Genomic DNA, 17,478 nt, shown 5'->3' with positions numbered 1-17,478 from the left:
AATTTGGTATTTGAAGTTCGAAATGTATACTACACCCTAAGACAGAAAATTGTCTGTGCAGGTCCATGTCTTCGTATAGCCCCCATATAACGGTACCTCCCGATATTCGGTATTTTGATGATTTTAGCGACATTATTCACCGGAATTCTTTCAAATTTGGTATTTGAAGATCGAAGTGGATACTTCAGCCTATGACAGAAAATTTTTTGTGCAGGTGCAGGTCTTCGCACAGCTCCGATATAACGGTACCTTCCTATATACGATATATCAATGATTTTAGCTACATTATTCACTGTTTATTACAAGCTTCGAATTTGAATACGGTAATGGCTTATGACAATCAGTGCCTATGTAGGTCCACGTCGTATAGACCCCAACATAACGGCTATATTTGGTATTTTTAAAATTTTAACAGAATTTTTTTAGAATTTTTTTTTTTTTTTTGAAAACTTCCAAATTCGTTTCAAATTGTGGAGGGTATTCAAAGTTCGGCCCGGCCGAACTTACTGCTTTTTAATTTGTTCATACTAATTTCCTCAAGTGTAATATCATTTTAGACCTAACAAAGTATATATACCCTTGATCAGCGTAAAATTCTAATACGATTTAGCCCTGTCCGTCCGCCTGTCAGTCTGTTGTAATCACGCTACAGGCCTAACGAATTAAGATAGGAAGCAAAAAATTTTGCACAGATCTCTCTTTTGTCTGCAGGCAGGTCAAGCTCGAATATATATGGGTCCACTATATCGTATATCCCACATATAACGGTACCCCCGATATTCGGTATTTTGATGATGTTAGCCACGCTTTTCAATGGAATTGTCTTAAAATCAACACAAGTAGTTCCTTGTGAGTACTTCACCCCCTGAGAGAGAATTGTCTATACAGGTCCACGATATCGTATATCCCCCATATAACGGTACCTCCCGATATTCGGTATTTTATGATTTGACCCACATTTTTCATCGGAATTGTCTGAAAATCCACACAAGGAGTTCCTTGTGGGTACTTTATACCTCGGCAGAGAATTATCTATATAGATCCACGATATTGTATAGCCCTCATATAACGGTACCCCCGATATTCGGTATTTTGATGTTTTTAGCCATATTTTTCAACGGAATGGTCACAAGGGGTTCTTTGTGAGCACTTTATACCTCGGCAGAGAATTATCTATATAGGTTAACGATAACGTATAGCTCCCATATAACGGTACCCCGCGATATTCGCTATTTTGATGATTTTAGCCACATTTTCCAATCGTATTGCTGAAAATCCACACACGGAGTTCCTTGTGAGTACTTTACACGCAGACATAGATTTGTCTTTATAGGTCCACAATATCGTATATCCCCCCATATATCGGCACCTTCCTATATTAGATATTTTAAATATTTTAAAAGAATTTTTATTGGATTTTATTTTTTTGAAAATTTTCTAATTCGTTCCAAATGGTGGAGGGTATTCAAAGTTCGGCCCGGTCGAACTTACTGCTTTTTTACTTGTTATCTTTTGTTTCGATTGATTTGGAAAATCTAGAGATTTTAATGATTTTTCCTGAATTTTAAAATCTGCTGCTATTTTTTGACTGATCTAATAAGTCGGCACTTTGAATATATCCATTAATACCACAACACGTGCGAAAACTATACCAATATTTTTACAATTTTTTTGCACTCAGTGTAATGGTTTAGACTGTAGTGTATTAAAAAATAAGACCACGTTCAAAAATTCAAGGAAGAAGTATTGACTTGCTATTATTTCGATCGCAACTGTATATTTTTTGTATACAATTTGTTGTTTCTTCTTCAACTGTTTAATTTTTTCGTCAAGGTTTTTGGGAAAATTTCTTTTTTTTAATTGTCTTTTCGGTAATTTTTTTTATTTTTTGAGAAACACATAAATTTGTGGAAACTTAATTCTTGTGTTTCCTCCATGCAGGTGCGTGTCTTAGAAGAATTAAATGGTTTGCCAGGCACATAAGATCGAAAAAGACATATCAAGGTTGATCAGATATGTAGTAGAGGGCTAGGCGCACCTTCGGAAAAAGTGTGTAATAATTCCCGGCGAATCGGTTACAAATGATTTTGGACGCTTACATTAGAGAGGGTTCATGAAAAATAAAGAAAATAGGGAATATGTTGATCTGTAAAGTAACCATATACGAAGACGCGGACCTGCACAGACAATCTCATGTCATAGACTGTAGAATCCATTACGGGCATCAGATACTAAATGTGAATGAATTCCGGTGAATAATGCCTCTAAAATGAACAAAGTACCGAATATCGGGAGATACCGTTATATGAATGATTTCCACAGACGGACTGACGGACGGACATCTCCAAATCGACATAGCATTTTATGCTGATCATGAATATATACACTTTGTGGGGCCTAAAATGTAACCTTAGATTGGCGTCGTACAAGAAAACGTGTAAAAAACTACCTATTTTTGAAAAAAAAAACATTTAAAAAAATTTGACATATGAATGTTTTCAAGCGTCGACGCATCTACCTGTATTCTTCTACCATGGAGTGTCTGTAACTAGTATATAATTTAATAAGTTTTCAATCCATGAGAAACCATGGTAGAAACTGTAAATAAAATGAAACCAATTATTATTCTAAATTGGGCTCCTCCTTGCAAAAATATTAATGTTGTAATACAACCAACATATTTATACATGATATATCAACTGATCTATGATGCTAATTTTCTGTGTCTTCGTCTAACGAAATAAAAATTCATTTTTTTGTGTGATTAAAGCGTCAAAAAAGTGTTAAATTGTAATATTTAAATTAACACTATTTATCTTTTTTCCAAAAGTGTGAAGTTTTTGTGTATAAAGTGTTTTTTCCTGCTTAATAAGTTTATTTAATATTTTCCGCGTAAAACATCAGTGTTTTGTTTTATTTTGTGCTTTTACATTTTGTTTTATTTTCGTCGTGTTTTTTGTTTGTGTTGACGTTTGTAGCTGATTCCCCTTTAGCAATTCTGTACGTATTAATAGATTCTTAGCATACTTTTAGGCACTAATAGTATATTGATTATTACACCGTGTTCACATTACACAGTTTACCTTCGTATTTCAGATAAAAATTATTTAGCGGGTATTTTCATCTAATTTGTTGTTTTACAAAATGGCTTGCTCTTTCAAAGACTGTTCAGTTAGAGACATCAATGCATAGACAAATAAAGATATAGACAACGAAAAGTTAGTTTTGTCTTTTTATCCAGGTGGCTCTCTTCATGTTTTGCATAGTCAACATGCTGATTTACGCGTTCAAGCCGCTCGACTTCGAAAACACATTTTATCGCTTTTCAAGAATTTCAGTGGAATATTTTCATATTTTTCGATGTCATCACGTACTTTTTAAATTTCTTTTATTATGAAATAATTTTCAACTGACAAATATCCTACAGTTTTTGTTATTTTTAACATTTTTGAATTGAGTGACTTTAAAATTCCCACTCAAACCCCTGAAACGACATTGACGACATCTGCTGATCCGATTTTTTCGAAGATGAACGGTGAGAGCATTTCGTTGTCTATATTTTCATTTGTCTATGATCAATGAGCGTCTTATTTCTTGTTTTATTTGCGATAATTTTATGCATCTTAAATGTGCTGGTTTTAATGGTAGACAGTATGATTTTATTACTGACAAGACTAAAGGTCTACGTTGGTCTTGTTTTGATTGTATTGTTTTAATTTAACTTTTAAAAAATTTGAAAAAAATTGAAAAATTGGTTAACAGGTTTAAATTATCTGATGGTTCACCAAAGAGGAAAAAAGCTTCAGGTGTTGTTAGCAATATCGAATCAAACAATTTAGGTCTCGATAATTTAATCACCATAAATTCTCCGATTTCGCCAAATCCTCCTCCTAATAGTAATAAACCAGTTTCTCATGATAATCGTAAAGACTCGGATGTTACTACCAACGCTACAACCTCAATCTCGAATTGTACGACTTCCAAAAGAGCATTTTCTAACCCACCTGCAATTGTGGTGCAAGTTCCTCCAAACCCTTCGGCTGCTGTAAATGTTGATGATCCATCAACTTCTAATCAGCTTGTTGTTGTTGCACGTCGCAAAACAGTGTTTATATCCAGACTTTATTCTGAATCTTCTATCGTTAATATCCGTAATTATATGAAATCTAAGTTACGTTACGTAAGCGATAATGATTTAAACATCTTTAAATTTAACTCGTCTCAGGAGCGCGAAATTTCGTCGTTTAAAATAACAGTTCCTAATAGACTTTTTAACACTGTTGTTAGTAGTTCGTTTTGGCCCGATGATATATTGGTAAAAGAATTTGTTTTTAGAGAACGCTCCAATGTAGATAAGTCTGTAAACATCGAAACTGCGCCAAAAAACTCAATGACGTCTGTCCGATTCCAACGTACATTTTAAAATCTTGCGCTAGTGAAATTTCTGTACCTCTCACTAAAATGTTTAATTTCTCCCTATCTAAAGGATATTTCCCATGCTTTTGGCGATCGAGTTTTGTTATTCCCCTGCATAAATCAGGAAATTGGAGTGTCATCAGTAATTATAGGTTTATCGCTAAATTAAGCGCCATTCCTAAACTTCGAACTTTTGGTATCACGAAGAATATTACACTACATAAAAAGTATAATTTCACCTTGTCAACACGGTTTCATGAAAGGTAGATCTACAATTACTAATCTATTAGAATTTGTTTGTCAAGTTCAAAAAGGCTTTGTGAATAAGCAACAGACTGACGTTATTTACACTGATTTTAGCAAGGCTTTTGATACGGTAGTTCATAAGCTCTTGCTTCAAAAACTAGACTTAATGGGTTTCCCAACATCACTTTTAAACTGGATATCCTCCTACTCACATAATCGTACACAAAGAGTTATTTTTAATGATGTCTCTTCGAAGAATATCATTGTTTCATCAGGTGTACCCCAGGGAAGTCACTTGGGCCTATTACTGTTTGTTCTTTACCTAAATGACCTTCCAAACGCAGTTCGTTTTTCTAAAATTTTAATGTACGCTGATGATGTGAAGCTTTTTCTTCACACAAATTCACTTAGTGATCAAATCTCTTTACAATATGATTTATACTCACGTAAACTGGTGTAGTACAAATGGTATGACCCTTAATCTAAAAAAATGTAAAAAGTTGTCTTTCTTTAGATCCCGACCTTTATTATCTAATTACTTTATTGGCTCCCAAAAATTGGATAATGTTGATTCGTTCGTTAATTTGGGCGTAATATTAGATCCTAAGCTTCGGTTTCATTTGCATATTGATTCTTGCGTTAATAAAGCGAAATCTTTACTAGGATTCATTAAGCGCAGGTCTAAAGAGTTTGATGATCCTTACGTAACTAAAAGATTATTTGTTAGCTTAGTGCGTCCAGTATTAGAATATGGCTGTATATTGTGGAGTCCATTTTATAAATTTTACTCTGATAAAATTGAATCAGTACAAATTCAGTTTTTAATTTTCGCTTTACGTGGTTTAAACTGGAACGTTTCCGAACCTCTTCCTCCTTATGAGAGTCAGTTACTGTTAATTGACCTTCCATCACTTGAAAAAAGACGTTTTATGTTAAGTGCACTATTTATCATTAAATTAGTACGCGGTCTCATTGATTCTCCATTTCTTATAGGTGAAATATACCATAATGTTCCTTCTCGCAGGACTCGTAATTTCGAACCCTTAAAATTATCGTTTGCGAGAACTAATTGTTTCATGTCTTTGTCTTAATTCTCCAAACTCATTTTACGGCATCTTATCTACATCTCCCCAAGCGGAACTAGTAGAACTCGCCTTTGAGTAATAGTTGTAAACAGTAGATTGAAATTCTGTTATAAATTACTAAGCTGCTTGATCATCTGGCACTTGATCTACATTTCCCTTTGCGGTACAGTAGACACAGCCAATGAGCAGCGATTTTTAAAATCTGTACCTTCTTAACTTTGTTTATTAATCTGTGTGTGTCTGTTATTTTTGTTATTTTATTTACTGGCTGATGTAGTATCTGTAGCCGGTGCGAAACCATTGCTAACCCGCCTTAGTCCGGACTTTGGTGTGTACGCGCTCTCTACGTATAGAGATGTGGCCCCCTCGGTCGGCAGGGGCGGGTGTGAGAGGCGTGGGAGCGAACGAAAAAAAATATAAATTCTAAGACGATTTAGCCCTATCAGTCCGTCTGTCCGTCTCTTGTAATCACGCTACAGTCTAAACGAATTAAGATAGGAAGCTAAAATTTTGCACAGATCTCTCTTTTGTCTGCAGGCAGGTCAAGTTCAAAAATGGCCTATATCGGTCCACGATATCGTATGGCCCCCATATAACGGTACCCCCGATATCCAGTATGTTGATGATTTTAGCCACATTTTTTAATGGAATTGTATAAAAAATCCACACAAGGAGTTCTTTGTGAGTAATTTATCCCTTGGCTGAGAATTATCTATATAGGTCCACGATGTGCCCCCCGATATTCTGTATTTTGATTTTAGCCACATTTTCTACTAGAATAGTCTGAAAATCCACATGAGGAGTTCTTTGGCACTTTACCCCCTGAAACAGAATTGTTTATATAGGTCAACGATATCGTATAGCCCCCATATAACGGTACCCCCCGATATTCTATATTTTGATGATTTTAGCCACATTTTCTGATAGAATTGTCTGAAATCGACACGAGGAGTTGTTTGTGGGCACTTTACCCCCTGAAAGAGAATTGTCTATATAGGTCCACGATATCGTATATCCCTCATATAACGGTACCCCCGATATTCGGTATCTTGATGATTATAGCCACATTTTTCAACGGAATTGTCTGAAATTCTACACAAGGAGTCCTTTGTGAGAACGTTATACCTTGAAAGAGAATAATCTATATAGGTCCACGATATCGTATAGCCCCCATATAACGGTACCCACCGATATTCGGTATTTTGATGATTTCAGCCAAATTTTTAACGGAATTATCTGAAATTCTACACAAGGAGTTCATTGTGAGTACTTTATCAACTGGAAGATAATTATCTATGTAGGTCCACGATATCGTATAGCCCCCATATAACAGTTCAATACGATATTCGGTATTTTGATGAGTTCAGCCACATTTTTCAACGGAATTGTCTGAAATTCTACACAAGGAGTTCTTTGTGAGTGCTTTACCTCCAAACATAGATAACTTTGTCATTCCGTTTGTAACTCCTCGAAATACTCATGTTAGATCAAACAAAGCATATATATTCTTGATCAGCGTAAAATTCTAAGTCGATTTAGCGATGTCCGTCTATCTGTCCGTCTGTCTGTCTGTTGTAATCCCGCTATCTTTCGAATGAATTGAGATAAATGTTTAAAATTTTGCACAGATGTTTATTTTTCCAGTAGGCAGGATAAGTTCGTAAATGAGCCATGTATGTCCACGTTTTAATATTGCACCCATATAACGGTACCTCCCGATATTCCGTATTTTGATGATTTTAGCGACATTATTCACCGGAATTGTTTCAAATTTGATATTTGAAGTTCGAAATGTAAGATAGAAAATTGTCTGTGCAGGCCCATGTCTTCATATAGCCCCCAAGTAACGGTACCTCTCTATATTCGGTAGTTTGATGAGTTTAGCGACATTATTCACCGGAATTCTTTCAAATTTGGTGTTTGAAGATCGAAGTGGATACTTCAGCCTATGACAGAAAATTTTCTGTGCAGGTCACGTCTCGTATAGCCCCCACCCTATATTCGGTATTTTGATGATTTTAGCGACATTATTCACCGAAATTGTTTCAAATTTGGTATTTGAAGTTCAAAATGGATACTACACCCTAAGACAGAAAATAGTCTATGCAGGTGCAGGTCTTCGCACAGCTCCGATATAACGGTACCTCCCTATATACAAGTTTCGAATTTGAATATGTTAATGGCTTATGACAAACAATGCCTATGTAGGTCCACGTCGTATGGACCCCAATATAACGGCTATATTTGGTATTTTTAAAATTTTAACAGAATTTTGTTAGAATTTTATTTTTTGAAAATTTCCAAATTCGTTCCAAATGGTGGAGGTATTCAAAGTTCGGCCCGGGTGAACTTACTGCTTTTTAACTTATTTTTTTTTTTGTCCTCTTCGCATAAAACTTTTAATTTTCGGACCCCATTCATCAATTGATTTGCCTAAAAATTGTATTTAGGCTACCCTGGGGTAGGTAACCATCTTACACATAATTACCCACATAGACATTTATTTAAGTGTAGTCCCCTCATTAGTGTATCCCCAAGGCAACTTTCCTAACCAAAGTGTGGTCAGAAAAGAAAAATTTGTGTTCCATTTAATTTGTAATCCCCAAGAGAATATTGGTTGGGAACGTAGATTTGGGATGTACGTCTATATGAAATAAACTTCAAAATATCAAACTAGGACTCATTCAGTGGGAAATTGTGGCAGAAACATGAAAAAATCACGAATATTAGAAAGTAGCACGGGACCGCACATTTCTTTAATAGTCATTGAATTATACTGTGATGAAAAATGTGGACTCCACCGCACAATTTAAATGACAAAAAAATTAATTACATTGTTACCGTAATGGGTGTAAAAGAGTAATTTTCTTTGGCTATTCTGAGGTCACTCTGCCCCTAATTATGGGGTGGACAATACTTAGTACCACGCAGCACGACATTCTAAACGTTGGAATTACAAATTCCTAATTATAGCTAATTTAGATGGAAAATGTTTCTAAGCTCTTTACAATACCAAAAATTGAGCTGGGTTTTTATCTGAGGCTATTATAGATGTTCTAAATCATATAGCTTTTTAACAATTAAATTAAAGCCTATGGATGAAAAATAAGATCAGGTTATTCAAAATATTTGGAACTGACGACAGGTGAATATCTATTATAATTTATGCCATGAATATTTATTTACATTTAGAACCACTTATATAAGTCAGATCTATGATTTATTATGCTTTAAAAAGTATTCATTAAAGACTAAAAGTACGTGCCGTCAACGCGGACCGGGCCAGCTAGTTTTATATATATATTAACAAATGAGTCTACCACTTTTGTTTTGCCATGGTTACCGTATTGTATTTGGAATACTGCTCCAAAATTATTGTTTAGACCCGCTACGACCGGCACCCTATTTTTAACGATACAACAATTTAAAATAAAAGTTCTTGTAAAAAATAGCAATGTAAAGCTTAACTAACGATAAAGATTGTTTTGTCGACGAGTTTGAGAGGATTCTTGCTGGTTCTGGAACATATCACTAAAGAAAAATTTACGATTTGATGCAGGCAATTATATTTTCTATTCATTTTATATCATACTATATTTTGACTTCAATTTCCATAAAAACCACGAAACAAAAAGTAAGAATTCATAAAACATTATAATATAATTTATGAACGGTGTCGTGTCACTCACGTACGTCATTCTGAGAGCGAATAACATTTTCGAAAATCAATAGAAACGTGCTATAGTCTACACAAACAAACCGCGCTTCAATTTAGTTCGGACTTAGTCACACAAATTTACCACAAAAAATAGATTTTCTCAAAGCAGCCATTTTGCAGCAACTTCTGCATTAAAGACCCATGAAAACAAAAATACATGTGCATATAATTTTTCATTAATACTGATTTGAAAAACTTCAAATTGTCTTTAATTTTGTATAACTAAATAAATAGGTAAATTAATATCAATAAGTTAATTTAAATATCGAATTTTATATTGTCTGGAAAATTATTAATAGCATTCAATGCAAATTCGTAAATATCATCAATGCGCTTTTCCAAAGCATCTAAAAATAAAATGTAATTAGTAGGTTTTTAGACACATAGTTTACTATTGGGCCTTACTGTTATCAGTTTCTACTTGTTTACTCTCGGTACTATCCTCATCCATAGCCATGTCATCTTTAATTAATCCTTTTAATTTCGGCAGGAACAACAGAAGACAAATAACGCCAATAAATTTAATAATCTTTTTGAAGATTAGTAACTTCAAGATTATTTTCCCAATAGTAAATAAATTTACTTTTGTTTTCAATTTTTCTAGCAGTGTGAACTGGTCTCGAGGATGATGTGGAAATTGGAGTGGTTTATAAAAATTTGTCTGTGGAGGACCATAAACTGGAGCTGGTGGGCCATAAATTGGTGCTGGTGGACCGTAAACGGGAGCTGGTGTTGATGGAGGCAAATATTGAATATCATTGGGTGGTGAATAGTTGTACCCTCCGAAATCACTGCCGGAATCTGTAAAAATGATTCATATAACAAACATATTTCAAGATAACAGAAATAGTTAACAAGTAAAAATGCAGGTTAGTTCGGCCGGGCCAAACCCCCTTTGGAAAGAACTAGAACTTAAATGAAAACCGTTATATAGGAGCTTTACGAAGACGTGGATCTGCATAAGTAATTTTCTCCCGTAGGTTGTAGTGCCGTTTCCGAACTTCAAATATGAAATTTAAAACAATTCCGGTGCATAATGTCGCTATTATAATCCAAATGTTTCTTAGGGTCTAATATCAGTATTTCGAGGAGTTACAAGCGAAAAGAAAAAATTAATACCCTCCATACAATGGTAGAGTGTATAAAAAGGGGCGTCCAATTCCCAAAAGTACGTTTGTATATCGACTGTAATTTTTGAAGAATGTTAAACATGCTGCCATAGACAATTTTTTTTTATTTTAGGTACCAAAAGAAATTGTGCAGTTTTTAGCGTTTTATGCTACTGCAAATAAAGGTACTCAGATCTGAATTTTCTTTTATTTATCTTTTCGCCCATCTCTGATTTGTGTTTATACAATGGATTTATGAGTTAAGATTTTCATACAGGTATAATTTTGAACCATGAACTCTCAGACAGTTTTCGTTCAACTACTAATCAGAAACAAGGTTTGAAACAATTAAAATACCAAATGTAACTTTTCAAAATGGTCTTCGTCTAGCTACTAAAAAATGCATCTAATTTGTCTGGTGAGCAGCTTATCCAATGGTGAAAGGAATGGGAATTTGCTCGATTCCAATTTTCAATTTTTCCTTAGGTCATTAATAGCTCAACTTGAAAGAGAAATTATAAAATATATATTCACGAATGAACTTCGTCTTAAGAAGATAAACTTTTCACCAAAAAAAGTATATGTGAAAAATGTCCTAGTCAGAAATTACAACAAATTATTGGATGGTAACTAATTACATTTGTTATAAAATATCACTTGTTTTAATATAATATTCTTACACATGTTTTGGATCGTCGGGTTTTACTACTTCTTTAAAATATTTAAGAATATTATATTTCATGAGAGTCAAATGTGTTTAAAATATATTTACTTTTTTTTGAGAAATATATAGGCGGAAAATAAAATTAAAAATGAAACTAGTAATTGTTTATTCTGTATTGAGTAAGATTTAGTAAAATTATCAAGGTAACTTTGTACGATCAAATTCAAATACACATCATGGTTTAAATATAAACATAAGCCCATATTCACAAATTTGTTATATTTTGCAAGGTATATTACAGAAAATTCAGAGCTGGATAAATGAGGTTACCTTGAAATGATTGTACTACGAAATTTATGATAAATGTATCTTCTATTCACTATTAATTGTTAAATTCATTCACTCATTAATCTCCGACGATTTATTAGTGGATGTGATAATGCCTTCAATTTGTTATGAACACATAACAGACTTTACATTAGTGCAGTTCTGGAACAGATTTACAATAAGAGATAATTGCTCTATTCCAAAACTTGCCAAAACCTTCTAGTATTACAATTTTTTTTCGATATAATGAAGGAAAATCGGTTATCATAGTAAAAAACTGTACAATCTTGCATTTCAGGACCACAGCAAATGTTGGTGGTCGATAATTTTAAAAAAGACGAAAAAGAATTTTCTTCTTTATCATTCTGATTTGAGAACTTTTCTGTCACCGTCTGTTTCTGGCCAGAAACCCAAAAAGGACTGCGAAAAAGGAACCTATTCAATTCCAAAAACATCATTTCATGAGCTAACACTGCTTTTTAACAATTCAATTCAAATCACTCCCTGGACGACTTGTATACAGAGTGTCACAATTAATTTACACATTCTAAAAAAATTGTTAACAAACTTACACAAATCAGGTATTTTGGCCAGAAATTCGTTGAAAACGATACTTTTTCGTTAGATAAGTTTTGTATTGATGTCTTTTATAGTTGTACAATACTTTTATTGTAAATTTTCATTGTACGAATAAGCGAGTATAAAAATTTTATTTTGCAGCAACTTTGGGAGTAAAAGTGCAGAAAATATATCGAGAAGAGTTTCCAACAATCAAAAGAGGGTCTATAATGTTGTTTGTAGATTTGTAGATCATTAACCTTTGACTGTCGTGGTGAAATTTTGGGACGTATTTTATGACGTGGTCGTAAATTTTACCCCTCTTCATTTCACAAAAGATATTTTTTTATAATTACTTGTTTCATAAGTATACAAGCCTATTACAATAAGTAAAAAGCAAACAGATTTTTTTTAATTTAAACAAAACAGCTTTTTTTATTCATCGCAGTAGAGAATTTTTTCAAAATGTGAAGAGATTGTAAAATTTACCAACACCTCGTTAGTCAAACGCTAATAATAACAAACGTAACCCTGTTATGAACAATTCAACATTAGTTCGTAAAAAGTCACTCATTCAATTCATGTTTGCTTACAACTTTTTCGTTTCGCTTGAGCAACTCGAAAAATCATGTTACATCTGATCGCCTGATTGAGTTTGATTGTAATTCCAATAAGTGTGATCAAGCCTACTCAATTTACTAATTGCAGCTCTCTGGCAACTAAGTAACCAAGGTAGATTTAACATGTAACCGGCGAATTGCTGCAACAAAGCAACTTTTTTGGTACCCTCAAATGTCAAAATTGCCATCTAAGGCGAAAAACCTACATTCGCCATGACCAAGGTAGATCTAACAGGTAACCGCATCAGCGAATTGCTACAACAAAGCAACTTTTGTGGTCCCCACAAATGTCAAAATTGGCATCTAAGGCGAAAAACATAGATTCGCCATAACATTTAAAAGTTGCGGCAAATTTGTTTCAACCAATCAGAAACGAGGTGTTTGTTTACATTTTATTTTGTGTGCCTCTCGTCGTAAACGAACGTCGCAATAAAAATTTTTATTGTAAAACAAATAAGAGTAAAATAAGTATTAATTGTAGTATTGCGATATTTTTTAAACCAAGAAACTTATAATGACTACATTTTACTGGTTTAAACCGAAAGTTTTCCGGAACTGCAAATGACAAGAGTCGAATTCTTGCACTACTCCCCGTGATGTGCTTTGGGAATCTTAGATGTTGAGGCTAACTTAATTCTTAAAGCTGCACTCCATTCTAACCTCCTTCCTTCATTTTCTTTTAATTTTTTTTACTGGTTTCACTCTTTACTTGCTCTTAAATTATTTGAAATATTATAAAAAGGTACTTTTAGGGAAGACAACATAAACAAATTTGTTGTTGCATTCATTTAAGGCGAATTCTTCATTACAACAATTTGTTTTGACATTTAATGGTGCCGTCAGCTGGGTTGATGCGATTACCTAGTACATCTACCTTGGCCATGACATTTAAAGTTTGCGGCAAATTTGTTTCAACCAATCTGAAACAAGGTGTTTGTTTACACTTTATGCCAAGTTATTATACGACACTCGGGGACCATTGCAACAGCCCCAAGTCGATAGTTAGCCCCCGAAATGTTTATACAAGCTCACAACTGTAATATCTTCTACGTCATCAACAAATACCACTAATATTCCAGCCAATGTTGGTAACCGGAGGTTACACCTACTCCAGCACATGACTCAACTGTAGCAAGTGTTCCCGATCAAATGGTTTTAAAGAATGAACATAGCACCAATATCGCCACCAGTAAAAGCCCTTTAAGAATATCCAGCAATCCAGCTAGTAGCCACTTGGTGGTTTTTACCAGTACTTCACTCTAAACTTGCTCTTAAATGTTGAAATATTAGAAAAGATACCTATAGTGACGAAGACATAAACAAACTTTGTTTTTGTGTTGTATTAATTTAGGGCGAATTCTGTATAACAACAACTTGTTTTGACATTTGAAGGTGCCGTCAGCTGAGGTGATGCGACTACCTAGTAGATCTATCTTGTAAGTAACAAATTCCTTCAAATATCTGCATGCATGCGTACCAGGGACCTCTAATAACGATCTAGAGTTAAAACATTTAATGATATAACTCAGATGGTCGCATGGTAAAAGAATACAGGTAGTCGCATCGACACAGCTGCTGGGACAATGAACTGTCAAACTGATTTTGGAATTGAAAATGTTGAACGAAAAATTATTGAAATTTGTAAAAAATGTTAAAAATTCGTATAACCTCCTATTGGCGTCGTACATTTAACATTTAACAATCTACTTATTTTTGATAAAACATTTAAAAATTTTTGTCATATCAATGTTCCCAAGCGTTGATGCATCTACCTATATTCTTCTACCATGGGTGGTCGTGAAAAATTTATTTGTTAGATGAAGTGGGTGTTAGATCAACCCAGATTAAATACACCCTTAGGAGGATATAAATGGCGATCAGCTGAAATTTTTTTACGTATACTTACACAACCAAAAGCGAATGCAAAAAATAGTCAAAAACTATGTATCAAAAGACCCAGTATAGATACAATTGATATAGACATGTACTTATTCACATTGGTTACTGTCTGCAAGGAAAATAATCCACCTTCCTATGTTTTAATTTTTAAATACTGACCTAAAAAAACGTTATTCGAGAACTATATAGCAACTTAAAGTACCGATAAAGTTTCCTCAAGATGATGGATTTGAAATCTCTATTTGTATATGTTTAAACTTAAGAGAAGATAAATTCAATAAGCCTTCGCTTAGATTAGATTATTTATTATTTTCATAAATATGTCACTCGCTATACGTAAATATTATAGAAATTTATATATTTTTACACAAGTGACGAGATCGTAACCAAATAATTAAATAAAACTAAAAATCTTTTGGAAAATCTTCTAAATCTTACAACCTTATATACATTTACATCTTTCTCCACTTGTTATGCTATATATATATATATATATATATATATATATATATGTATATATATATATAATATATATATATATATATATATATATATATATATATATATATATATATATATATATATATATATATATATATATATATATATATATATATATATATATATATATATATATATACTTATATGGTTATGTTACTCGCGGTCACGCCAAAATTAAAGGACAATTACATTTTTTAAATCACTTTTTTTCAATGTATCGAACTAAAAATTGCAGATTTTTATACCCTCCACCATACTATGGAGGGTATATTAACTTTGTCATTCCGTTTGTAACTCCTCGAAATACTCATGTCAGACCCAACAAAGTACATATATTCTTGATCAGCGTAAAATTCTAAGTCGATTTAGCGATGTCCGTCTGTCTGTCTGTCTGTCTGTCCGCCTGTCTGTTGTAATCACGCTATCTTTCGAATGAATTGAGATAGATGGCTAAAGTTTTGCACACATGTTTATTTTTCCAGTAGGCAGGTTAAGTTCGTAAATGGGCCATGTAGGTCCACGTTTTCATATAGCTCCCATATAACGGTAACCCCCCTATATTCGGTATTTTGATGATTTTAGCGACGTTTTTCACCGGAATTGTTTCAAATTTGGTATTTGAAGTTGCAAATGGATTCTACACCCTAAGATAGAAAATTGTCTGTGGAAGTCTATGTCTTCGTATAGCCCCCATATAACGGTACCTCCCGATATTCGGTATTTTGATGATTTTAGCGACATTATTCACGGGAATTGTTTCAAATCTGGTATTTGGATTTCCAAATGGATACTACACCCTAAGACAGAAAATTGTCTTTGCAGGTCGACGTCTTCGTATAGCCCCAATATAACGCAACCTCTATATTTTATATATATATATTTTTTATATATATATATATTTATATATATATATAAAATATATATATATATATATATATATATATATATATATATATATATATATATATATATATATATATATATATATGCAGATTTTTATACCCTCCACCATACTATGGAGGGTATATTAACTTTGTCATTCCGTTTGTAACTCCTCGAAATACTCATGTCAGACCCAACAAAGTACATATATTCTTGATCAGCGTAAAATTCTAAGTCGATTTAGCGATGTCCGTCTGTCTGTCTGTCCGCCTGTCTGTTGTAATCACGCTATCTTTCGAATGAATTGAGATAGATGGCTAAAATTTTGCACACATGTTTATTTTTCCAGTAGGCAGGTTAAGTTCGTAAATGGGCCATGTAGGTCCACGTTTTCATATAGCTCCCATATAACGGTAACCGGAATTGTTTAAAATTTGGTATAACTGTACCCGCCTATATTCGGTATTTTGATGATGTTAGCCACATTTTTCAATGGAATTGTCTGAAAATCCACACAAGTAGTTCCTTGTGGGTGCTTTATACCACGGCAGAGAATTATCTATATAGGTCCACAATATCGTATAGCCCTCATATAACTGTACCCCCAGATATTCGGTATTTTGATGTTTTTAGCCACATTTTTCAACGGAATGGTCACAAGGGGTTCTTGTACACAAGGGGTTCTTTGTGGGAACTTTACCCCCCGACAGAGAATTCTCTATATAGGGTAACTATAACGTATAGCTCCCATATAACGGTACCCCGCGATATTCGGTATTTTGATGATTTAAGCCACATTTTCCAATCGTATTGTCTGAAAATCCACACAAGGAGTTCTTTGTGATCACTTTACCCCCTGAAAGGGAATTGTCTATATAGGTCCGTAATATCGTATATCCCCCATATAACGATACCCCCCGATATTCAGTAGTTTGATAATTTTAGCCACTTTTTCCAATGGAATTATCTGAAAATCCACACAAGGAGTTCCTTGTGAGTAATAGGTCCACAATATCATATATACCCCCATATATCGGCACCTTCCTATATTAGATATTGTAAAGATTTAAAATAAAATTTAATGGATTTTATTTTTTTTTGAAAATTTTCTAATTCGTTCCAAATGGTGGAGGGTATTCAAAGTTCGTCCCGGCAGAACTTACTACTTTTTTACTTTTACGCTGATCAAGAATATATATACTTTGTTGCGTCTAAGATCATTATTTCGATGAGTTACAAACGGAATGACAAAATGAATATACCCTACATAGTATGGTGGAGGGTATAAAAATGCACATATATTTTCAAATACTGTCGAGCCTTCTGTGAGTGGAGAGGTTGATAGCTAAATTTAATACAAAGCGAATAAATATCGTAATTCGTGGATATAAAATGAGCAAAAGATTTCGGTTATTTTATGGATATAGATATATCCTCATCAAAATCGCTCATA

The 17,478-nt window shown here is 33.6% G+C and overlaps 1 protein-coding gene across 5 annotated transcripts in view; it reads right to left on the bottom strand.

Moving 5' to 3' along the window:
* Window positions 1-9,631: 9,631 nt before the first annotated feature.
* The window catches only part of LOC101894624 (uncharacterized), a 50,176-nt gene continuing 42,329 nt past the window's right edge, over window positions 9,632-17,478 (bottom strand). For 4 of the 5 annotated variants that reach the window (XM_059118969.1, XM_059118970.1, XM_059118967.1 and 1 more), the window contains exons 2-3: window positions 9,871-10,266; window positions 9,632-9,812 (exon numbers count right to left, since the gene is read on the bottom strand). In XM_059118969.1, the coding sequence (XP_058974952.1) occupies window positions 9,724-9,812; window positions 9,871-10,266 (485 nt within the window). In that variant the 3' untranslated portion in view covers window positions 9,632-9,723. Of the gene's footprint in view, window positions 9,813-9,870; window positions 10,267-11,254; window positions 11,278-17,478 lie in introns of those variants that run through there. The other variant, XM_059118971.1, reaches the window with a different exon arrangement.

The sequence above is a fragment of the Musca domestica genome, unplaced genomic scaffold (genome assembly GCF_030504385.1).
Source record: "Musca domestica strain aabys unplaced genomic scaffold, Musca_domestica.polishedcontigs.V.1.1 139, whole genome shotgun sequence".
Taxonomy (NCBI): domain Eukaryota; kingdom Metazoa; phylum Arthropoda; class Insecta; order Diptera; family Muscidae; genus Musca; species Musca domestica.
Note: the sequence above shows the minus strand (reverse complement) of the source record. Positions and strands in the feature narration are given on the sequence as shown.